Here is an 11,037-nt window from a genome sequence, read left to right as displayed (position 1 = left end):
GTATTCCGAGACGGCGCAAGTATTCGGAACATAGGGAGTATTTGTTATCTTTAATTTGGAATACGAAGTCTCTGTTCTCTTCACCTTATTTTCACTTATTTCAGATCTGATAAGATAAGATAAAATAAGGGCCAATAAGATAAGATAAGATAAGTTCAGGGTCAATACGATAAGATAAGATAAGATAAATTCAGGGTCAATAAGATAAGATTAGTTCAGGGCCAATAAGATAAGATAAGATAAGATAAGGTAAATATTACATAAGATAATACTATAAGTTCCAATAAGATAAGATAAGATAAGATAAGATAAGGGTCAATAAGATAAAGTAAGATAAAATAAGATAAGTTCGGGTATAATAAGATAAGATAAGTCAAATTCAGCTGAAGAGAACACTAACGAAGTGGAGTATTACCTTTTATACGGAGTAATATAAATATTTCCTAAGATCATGTTTCCTAAGAGTTGAGCCTCATTAGATGAAACAACAAGATTTTGGTATTCAACCTAATTAAATTTGTGGAGTAATATTTTACTTTTTTATCTCCCTAACATCAAACCCAACACCAACAATCAAACAATAAAAATATCATCTCTCTCCTACATTATTTATATCCCACCTACATTTATTTCTCATAACATTGTTATGAATAAGTATATATGCGTTATTAATTAATTTAGTGATGTATTATCGTTATTAATTATATTTTATAATCGGTTAATAAATATTTAAATAACAAAGACTTAAAATTAAACCAATCAATACTTAACATGTTAAGGTATATGATTAATATCAAATAATAAACTTAACTGGTTACATAAGAACCCGATTATTGCATCCCTTAAATAATGGTATTTCATACAGGTATATGATTAATTACTAGTTTGTCCACATTTCCCCCATCTTTTCAATAAGGTCTTCCTTGAGTGATTTGTGTACTTCATGATCACGCACTCGATCTCTATTGGCCATATACATTTCAATAAGGCCTTCCTTGATAAATTAAGTTTTTTTTTTTCATGTTCTAAAGTGAGTTGATATTGGTATCTATTTATAGAGCATAAAAAAATAAAGATATTCACATTTTAATTTTATTTTTTTAGTTGTAATATTATTTTTATGGGCATTGTAAATTTGCAATGGTTATATATTTAACACAACAAATCTAGGTCATTGAAATCACTTGCAATTAAAAAAAAACAAACAAACAATATTTTTGGTCCTTCCATGTACCACATGTCAAGCTCTCCATACAAGAAATTGGTTTTTCATATATTGTTCGTGAACATCAATTCTTGACTGTTTTTACTCTCTCTTCCTTTCTCTCTTGTCTGTCTACCTATTTTATTATTGTTTATTCACTTCTCTTTCTTGAACACCCAAGATTGGTGTTTAATAAAAATGCTCTAATATTTTTTTAAAAATCGTGCCAATTATATTAATCAATCAAACTCATAGGGGCATTAAATCTCTCATATTTTTCATTGATTTGAGACATTAAATTTCTCTCAGTTTCCTAATGTCAAATTGGATAAAACTGAAAACATTTAGTAAAGGTAATTTGTACGAGTATTGTTTAAGTAAAAGATAAAAGATTATTTAAAAATATTAATTATTGGTTAATTGTTTGTATTATCCCAATCGTAAATATTGAAAGGTGTGAGTACTGACTCAACCAAAAGCTTAAGCTGATGGTTGAAGCCCCAATATTAGTTTTATACTCTATCACGCCCCCTCACATGAAAGCCCTTTGGGCTTGAAGTGTGGATGCAGCATAGGCCTCCTCATACCTAACGCGAAATATTCCACTTTGAAAGGAGGAGTGGATGAGATTCAAACCCGTGACCTTTGCGTCACGTTGGCTCTGATACCATGTCAAAGGACCAACTCAACCAAAAGCTTAAGCTGATGGTTGAAGCCCCAATATTAGTTTTATACTCTATCAAGTACTTCATAGGAGTAATTTTTTTATTACAAAGTTTTTTTACGGTTTTTAAGATGAACTACTATTCATTACTCAATAATATTTCAAAATATATAAGTCGTACGGAAATGTAAAGTATGCTTAAAAAATAATTGAATATAAGTCTAACAAGAAACCAACACAAGTTGGTAGAGTTGGTGAGAACTCACCTTGTGACTAGGTCAGAGCTGAGCCTCATTAGTTGCGACTTGCGAGATGCTTATGGCTCAAACGTATACCTGTGTGGCTGCGTAGCTGGACTGTTTGACCAGATGGGTGGAGTTGGTGGGGAACTCACATTCCGACTTGGAGATCACAGGGTCGAGTTCCATCAACTACAAAATGTTTAGAAGTGGCTTAAGCGAAAACCTGTGTAACTAGACTGTTTAATCTGAGATAGGTACTGATTTAATAGGATCTCTTCTTCCTACCTAGTAAAAAAAAATTATATACGGAGTATATATATTCTCCCTCCGTCCCTTAATACTCACACCGGTTTGACCGGTGCGGAGTTTAAGACATTTGAATTGACTTATTAATTTAATTGGTGTTGGTTGATAGTGGGGTATTTTTTTAATATAGTTAGTGGGAAATGGGTAAGAGATGGGGAGTGGTAAGTGAGGGATATTGATTTTTAAATGATTTTTTTGTAGGAATAAGAGTGTAGGTGGGGTAGTAGATAAGTGTGAGAAATAATATAATATTAGTAAAAAATTCATTTATAGAAGTGGTGCAAGTATTAAGGGATGACCCGAAAAAAAAGCGGTGCAAGTATTAAGGGACGGAGTGAGTATATACACACGGAGTATAAGTGAAAATTTACGATAAATGTTCATTAACTGTGACCTTTTAAAAGGGAAAATGTACTTCCTCCGTCCCGGAATACTCGACCCGGTTTGACCGGCACAGAGTTTAAGAGACTTGAATTGACTTATTTAATTTAATAGGTAGTAGTTGATAGTGGAGTATTATTTTAATGTAGTTATTGGGAAATGTGTAAAGGGGTGGGGTTGGGGAGAGTAGGGGTTGAATTTTTAATTATTTTTTGTATGGAGTAGGGGGTAGGTGGGTTAATAGGGGTGAAGTGAGAAATAATATAATATTGTTAGAATATTTCCATTTTTAGAAACAGGTCAAGTATTAAGGGACGGCCCGATAAGAAAAACAGGTCAAGTATTCCGGGACGGAGCGAGTAGTATAATAAGGAGTACATGCATGTTTCTGCGCCCTTTTTATTTCTCTGCAACACAAAATTTTGATGTCATAACAATGGAAAATTTCACAATTAAAGACTCAGTTTGACTACAATCCTCCAAATTCTCTATTTCACAATTTCCCACCACCTTTTTTTTTTCTCTCTCTCTAACATTTTCGCTGCTTCTTTTTCAACAGTTGAGCTCACATCAATGGACAAATCTCCCCATTCTAATCTCCATGTTTATCGAAATTTCTGGGGTAAACTCAGAAAATCTGCAGTGAGATCTCATCCTACGGCAGCTGTGAAACCAAACAATTCCGAGGATGAAGGTGATGATTTTGATGGAAAAATCAAGAAGAGGTTGCAATGTGAAGATGGGTGTCAAATGGGCAAGAATATTCTGGGTTCTAAACGTGAAATTAAGAAAGCCCATATGGTGTTCGACGAAATGCCTAAGAAAGAGAAAACAGAGGAAAATAACTTTGTTTCTACTGATTTCGGCAAGGATTACAGTGGTGCAATGAAGGGTACTGTTACTAAATTGGTTTCTAAAACAAATGGTGGAATTGATATTGGAACCGAGAGGAGGAGTTTGCTGAATTTGTTCAGGAAAGAATGTAAGAATCATAGAAAACAGAAATGCAGAAAGAGGGTTGACATTGCAGCGTATGATGCACTGTTAAAGACTGGGGATATGTTTGATAAGCAGAAATTCATTGGCCCACCTCCCGGAGTCCTGCCTGGAGAAAAGTTTGAGTATAGGTTGGAGCTGGTGATTATGGGCATTCATACTCAACCTCAGAAGGGTATTGACTACATGGAAAAGCAAGACGGACCGGAGGGTCGTGTTTTAGCGATTTCAATTGTGGCAAACGAGGTGTATGGTGATAATCTGAGGAACCCGAATGAATTGATTTACACTGGGGAAGGAGGAGGTACTTTTCAGGCTAGTAAAAGTAAGGGAGGGGTTAAGGATCAAGAGCTTGAAAGGGGCAATTTAGCGTTAAAGAATAGCGCTAATACAGGGAATGTAGTGAGGGTTGTTCGAGGTATTACATCTAGTAGGTATGCTGCCACTGTTTTTGTGTATGATGGGTTGTATATAGTGGATGGTTATGCTAAGGAACTCGGTTCGAACGGGAAGATGAAGTTCAAGTTTACGCTTAAGAGGTGCCCTGGACAAAAAACTATCAAGTGGGGGAAGTACAAGTAGTTTGGTAAGGGTTTGGAAGGAGTTCACACAAGTTTTTGTGCATGATGAATCAGTTTTTGTGAATGACAAGGACAGTAATTACTCTAATTCGGATGTACGAGTGTACGACAAGCAGTTATTAGTAAATAATTAGTGATAGTGACTGTTCCGGTGTTGTAAAGATGGAAACAATGGGCTTCGAATGAAGGCCCTTTCGTATGTGTTGAAGATCTTGCTTGTTTGAATGAGTAGAGTCCGGATTCACCTGCACAAGAGCAAAGTCACTAGCCTCGGGGGTGTTTCCGAGGAAAGCCCCTCCGATGCCTAAGTAAGAACGATGCTCGGATTCTAGAGAGAAGTTCTCTAGAAGAGTAGTCTTAAGGCGATAAATTGGACGTACCTTGAGGTGTGAGCCTTGGCGGCCTATTTATAGTGTTTGCATAATAAATGCCCATAGGTCATTTATTGCTTTTGGGCCTTGGGCCTTGATGGATGGCTGACTAGCCATTGGTGGGTTTGATGCTGTTTGTTTAGAGCCATTGGGCTTTGGACTTAGTGGCCCAATTGAGAATCAATTGGGAGCCCAAACAACATGCCCCCCAGACCCGGTCCATTTAGAATTAAATGGGTGGGTTTCCAGCTGTCAGAAGTCCGAAAGTTCCCTCTCTTTTTTGAAAAGGGATGATTTGCATTGATGACAAGTGTTGGGAGTTGTATTGTGTCGTGGAGATCGTGGGTTGAGGAAGTTGATGCGCCCTTTTTCTTTTCTATAAATACTGGGTGCTTTGCTCTTTTCGAACTTTTTACTCCTTCTTTCAAACCCATTCTCTCTCTAAATTCCGGCGATCGCAGTGCAATTTGCTTCTTCAGATCTACGAAATTCGGCCAACTTTAGACTTCGGGAACTTGTGTTGTTCCCTTTATCGGCGAATTCCGCTTCGGAAAAAGGTAATTTGTTTCTGAGTTCTCCTTTTTTCTTCGTTCTTCCTTCTACCCCTCAATCTAAACCCTAGATCGAGATTTCGCGACCATGGCAAAGAATAGGGGCAAAAGCAAGTTCGTCGTTGGCTCCTCTAGTGAGAGGGAGAACGTGCCTTCGGGGAGGTTACCGAAAACTTCGAGGGGTCGGCCTTCGGCGAGGCCGTTGGAGAAGAGTTCGATTGGTTGGGATGCTTCCGAAGATGATGTAGTTGGTGGGTTTGGCGTGTCTGAACGCGCAACCTCTGGTGAGAGAGCTGGCTTTTCGGGTGCTCGTCGTCGTTACCCCGAGTTTCCAGTTCATTGGACGGAAGCTGATCCGAAGGGCAGGTATGCCTCAATTTTGCACGAGACCACCAAGATCGACGGTCCGTTGGAGAAATCGGTCAGCGGTGACTGGTTGGTGGAAGCGAAGTTGGGGAATTATCATCGGAAGGCCGAGGAGCTATACGGAATTCAGCATGCCTTGGGGTACTGGTGCGAGCTTCCTGAACAAGAGCGTCCTCGGGTGACTCATCCACCGAGGGGGTTCATTTCCGTGTACACTCACCATTTGGAGAATGGTCTCCGCTTTCCTTTGGATCCGTTCGTATCCGAGCTTTTGGTGTCGTACAACATTAGTTTGGCCCAGCTCACACCCAAATCTATGAGGCACATAATCGGATTTAGATGGGTGTGTGACTTCGTCAATTTCCCTTGCTCTGTCGCTATTTTTCGGGATCTTCACGATCTGGTTCTCAACCATGCTTCCAAGGGTGATGGGTATGGTTGGTGGACCATTGTCAACAAGAAGTCCCGAAAGAGGGGGGATCCGAACTACATCACGGCGTACCCCTACCTTAGCTCTGACCACAATTGGAAGACGGAGTGGTTGCTCGTTCGTGTGCCGACGGATCCGAAGCATCCCAACTTTTATCGTCCTCCGAAGTGGTTCGTGGCTCCTGATCCTGATATGAGGGGTGTGGCAGCTCCAGATCGGAATCATCGCCACTATGTGGACCTCCTACAGTGGTTCTTGGCTCAAGAGGATAACCATCGACTGCCGTCTAGCTGGCTCCAGAATCTCAATTACATTTTGAGGGAGGACATTCTTGCTGTTGCCGGTCTCAGCAGGATTTTTGACAGGGGTAGGTGTCTTTCGGCTGAGACCGTTTTTTCAGTGAGTTTGTCCTTCTCTTTCCTGCTTCGTTTTGCTGACATGTTTTGTGCTTTGTTTTTGCAGAGTACGGCTTTAGCTGCATTGATCCTAAGAAGTTGGGCATTTCTTTGGATTTGAAGACTATTCACGACCCGGCTCCCGAGTACAAGTTCGGAAAAGATAACCCTCGTAATCCTCGCCTGAAGGATTACGTGATGTCTCCTTCGGGGGTTGCTCGGATATCCGAAATTCGAGCTGATCCGTGGGATTCCGCCTCCTCTGTTGAAGCTGTTCCTGTGAAGGTTGTGCTTCCTGTGTTGAAGACAACTTCGGACCCGGTGAGTGTTCATTTATAGGCTCGATTTTCTGTTTGTCTTCTTCTTTCCGGTTGGCCGTCGGCTAACGTCTTGGTCCTGGACCATCTTTTAGGGTCCTGGGACTGACGCTGTGCCGCGTGCCGTTCCTTCGGTTTCATCTCCGGCTCGTATAGATATCTCTTTATCTAGGAACCGGGTACTTCACGCTTTTTTCTCTATTTCTTCCTTTTTCTTCTTTTACATTCGTTGACCCTTGGTCTCCCCTTTTTAGGATCAACGCAAAAGGAAGGGTAGCACTCTTTTGAGGCCTTCCACGCATCCGAAGAAAGCAAAGGCTTCTCAGCCCTCGGAGAAGGTATTTGTTCTGACTTGGAGTTTTTTGTAGTTCGTTTCTCCCTTTTTCCGAAACTAATCTTTGAACACTTGCTATGTAGGAAGCAGTTTCGGAAGTCATGCCTCCTCCTAAGAATCTTCTTCACTTCATGCCCTTGCCAGGGCAGAAGTTAAAGAGTGTGGTGGTTGCTGAACCGCCGCCCGTGGACCAGCCGCTGATCGAGGAAGATATCATCCCCTCTCCACTGAAACCATCTGCTGCTTTGGGGATCGAAATCCAGGATATCACCGAAGTGATGGAGGCGATTGAAGCCAATTTTGTTCCTGGTTCGGATGTCCCTGAGGTAGCTGGGGAGAAGAAGGAGTCTGCTGATCTTCCCTTCGAGAGAGAGAAGAGTCCAGACAAGGAGATGATAGATCTCTCGGGCCCCGAAGCTGCGGTTCCCGAGGTTCAGAAGGAGGTTCCCTCTGCTGGAGAGGAGGAGCAGCCCGAGCAAGGTCTGACGAGGAAGAGGCGCCACTCAACTTTGGGTTCTACTTCTACCTCGGCCCTGGATAGGCTGATCCATGCTGATCCCTGTTCGGATGTTCCGCTAAAACGGATCCCCGAAGAAGTAAGGGAGGCGATGGCTCGGTATGCCAGGGCTCCGATTTTGGGAGAGGACCCCTTGGCTCACGTGGGATCCTTGGTGGGCCCCGAGGCTGCTCGGGAGAATCTGCTTCGTGCTAACCCGCAGTGGAGGGTTCCTGGGGCCGAAGAGAGGAATCCGGCTATGATGGCCCAGTACTATCTGAACGAGGTAATTGCTAGATTTTTCTCTTTGAGTTGTGTTTTTGTTTTATGTTTTTCCTATTTTTGCTCATCTTTCTCTCGTTCCCAGGCTGTTTTCTGGTCCTCGTTCGCTTCCGAGTGTAGCTCGGTTGAGGAGAAACAATTGAGGAAATATCGTGAGGCTTATGCTCGTGATATTCCCATTTTGGACCAGAAGGCTGGGCAACTCCTCTCCGAGATTACGGAAGTCAAGCAGCTGTACCTTCAGTATAGTCGCGAGGCTAGAGAGTTTGCTGAGAAGATTGGGGCTGAGGTTGGCCAGCTCATCTTCCGAGTTGAAGAGGATGCTGAGAAGATCGCTTCCTTTGCTGAGGAAAAGAAGGATATGGCCGCTAAGTTCGCTGGCGAACTTGAGGAAAAAGATAGACTCTTCCAGGAGATGAAGTCTAAATTTGAAGCGGCCGACAAGGAGCATAAAGAGGCAGAGTTAAGGCTTTGCCATTTTGTCCAGCATCGGGAGCTGATCCAGCAGCAAGCTGATAAGGTGCCTGTCCTTCGGCTGAAGCTTCGGGAAAAGGATGACTATATTCGGAAGTTGGAGCAGGAGCGAGTCGACCTCTACACTGCTGATCAGTGTAGAGAGCAGTACTGGAACGGCATCCTGGGTGCTCGGCGCATGTTTGCGAAGCACATGCCTCACTTCCCTTGGAACGAGAAAGTTCCCCTATGGATGCAGGCCGAGGACCACTTGGTGGAATGCCAAGCTGATCGAGATGAAGCTGAAGCTGAACGCCAAGCTGCTCTCGCAGAGGCTCGGGCCCAGAAGGCAACTTCCGAGGGTGATACTACTGCTGGGGGTTCTTCGAAGGATGCTCCCCTAGGGGCCGCTCCTGAGACTCCCAAGAGTTAGGGATTCGGGCAGTCGTCTTCTTCAGAGTCGGTCGGTTCCAGTTGAGGACTTCCGAATATGTGCTTGCTTTTCCCCCTTTTGTCTCGGCGCTGCGTTGTACTCGTTTCTTTTTGCTTTCTTAGTACTTCGGTAGGCCGGTATTGTCTGTTGATGGCTGCCGATTTTAACTGTTTCATTTTGTTTTCAATTTTTGAGGTTTTCAATGTATTTGTACTTCCCCCAAATATTGAATGAAAAATGAGTGTTAGTTACTTGGCTGCTTTTCAATTTTGTACTTTCGAGCTTTTCTTTGAATCCGTAGACTTGCTGAAAACCTTTTGATCTTGCGAGCTCTTTAAATCCGTAGGTTTGTTAAGAGACTTTTTATCTTTGCGAGCTCTTCAAATCCTTAAATCTGCTAAGGGACTCTTTAGTTTTGCGAGTTCTTCAAATCCGTAGATCTGCTAAGAGACTCTTTAGTTTATGAGTTCTTCAAATCCGTAGATCTGCTAAGAGACTCTTTAACTTTGCGAGTTCTTCAAATCCGTAGATCTGCTAAGAGACTCTTTAGTTTTGCGAGTTCTTCAAATCCGTAGATCTGCTAAGAGACTCTTTAGTTTTGCGAGTTCTTCAAATCCGTAGATCTGCTAAGAGACTCTTTAGTTTCCAGACTCTTCAAATCCGTCGATCTGCTCAGAGGTCTGGATTGTTCTTCCGATCTCTTGTGGTTCGGAAACCTGGGCAAGAGATCGCTAGTCTGCCTCTTAGTTATGCCTTCGGCGATCCGTGGATCTGAGCCGGAGTTTTATAACTTGATTCGAGCGACTGTTTGTGGCGAACAAGTTTTATTTGGTTATCGCGAATCCGAGGATTCTGGACGATTCCCTGAAGTGTATGATTTGGTCATTCCTTGCATTTTATCAAGGAATGGGCAAAGTCAACCTGTTTTTAGTCTCGGATTGATCAGATCCGAGGCTGCATATATATATAAGGGGACAATAAATATAGAGATAAGTTTAATGAAACACACGGTGTCAATGGCTTTCCTCTTCTCATTAAACAACTTACTTGGTTTACAGACAGAGATCATACAAAATATTTCTTGAGAACATCGGTATTCCAATGGTTCTTCAGAATTGTTCCATCTAACTGTTTCAGCATAAACGTGCCTGGCCTTTTTTCGGAGTGGATGATGTATGGTCCTTCCCAAGTGGCTGAGAGTTTGCCATGGATCCGTCCTTTCTGAACCGAGGCGGCGTTTCTGAGCACTAGATCACCGACTTTTAGGGGTCTGGCGTTGACTCTTCGATTATAATGCTTGTTGACCCTCTGCAAATAGGCTGCGTTGAGCGTCCTTGCATCGTTCCGAGCTTCGTCCAGTAGATCGAGAGCTTCGGACAGAAGTTGGTTGTTGCTTTCTCCTTGGAGCCCATCATACCTGTTGTATGCCTGGATCCTCAGGCTTTCTGTTCCGATTTCCACAGGGATTACAGCTTCGGATCCATATACGAGGTGGAAAGGTGTTTGCCCGGTAGCTTCTTTCTCGGTGGTCCGAAGGGACCATAGCGTTCCGGGTAGCTCTTCTAACCACTTGTTTTTGTCATCCTCGACTCTTTTCTTGAGTGCATTGAGGATGAGTTTGTTAGCAGCTTCAGCTTGCCCGTTGCTTTGTGGGTGGCAGACTGCCGAGTAAGCTAGGTGTATGCCGAACTGTTTGCACCACTTTTGCAACGGGGTGTTGTCGAACTGTTTCCCGTGGTCGAAGACCATCAGTTTTGGTATGCCGAACCTTGTGATGATGTTCTGCCATATGAACTTGCGGACCTGAGGTTCGGTGATGGAGGAGACAGCTTCGGCTTCGATCCATTTGCTAAAATAGTCGACTCCTACAATCAACCACTTCTTCTGGTTCGTCGCTGAGGGGAAAGGACCAATGATGTCTAACCCCCACTGTGCGAATGGTAAGGGATACAGTGTTGATTGTAGGGTTTGAGCTGGTTGATGGATGGCTGGTGCGAACTTTTGGCATTTCTCGCATTTCCTTGCCATCTGCTTTGCCTCGGAAACCATAGTGGGCCACCAGTACCCAGCCCGAAGGGCTTTATGTGCCAATGTCCTGCCTCCGATGTGGTTTCCGCATATCCCGAGGTGGATTTCCCTTAGGATGTAGTCAGCGTCTGTTGGACCCACACATTTTAGCAGCGGAGCAGAGAATGATTTCCTCATGAGCTCTCCTTCGGCGCTGATGATGAACCA

At 42.9% G+C, this 11,037-nt stretch overlaps 1 protein-coding gene across 1 annotated transcript; it reads left to right on the top strand.

Moving 5' to 3' along the window:
• The first annotated feature begins 3,370 nt into the window (after window positions 1–3,370).
• Window positions 3,371–4,375, top strand: LOC110803853 (histone-lysine N-methyltransferase, H3 lysine-9 specific SUVH5). Its single transcript, XM_022009393.2, has one exon. The coding sequence runs from the start codon at window positions 3,371–3,373 to the stop codon at window positions 4,373–4,375; it is 1,005 nt and encodes a 334-aa protein (XP_021865085.2).
• Window positions 4,376–11,037: the final 6,662 nt, after the last annotated feature.

The sequence above is a fragment of the Spinacia oleracea genome, chromosome 2, assembly GCF_020520425.1.
Source record: "Spinacia oleracea cultivar Varoflay chromosome 2, BTI_SOV_V1, whole genome shotgun sequence".
NCBI classification, from domain to species: Eukaryota; Viridiplantae; Streptophyta; class Magnoliopsida; order Caryophyllales; family Amaranthaceae; genus Spinacia; species Spinacia oleracea.
This window is presented reverse-complemented; position numbering and strand designations above follow the sequence as displayed.

Coding starts and splice junctions, on each gene's coding strand:
- LOC110803853 (XM_022009393.2), top strand. CDS start 3,371: ATGGACAAATCTCCCCATTCTAATCTCCATGTTTATCGAAATTTCTGG.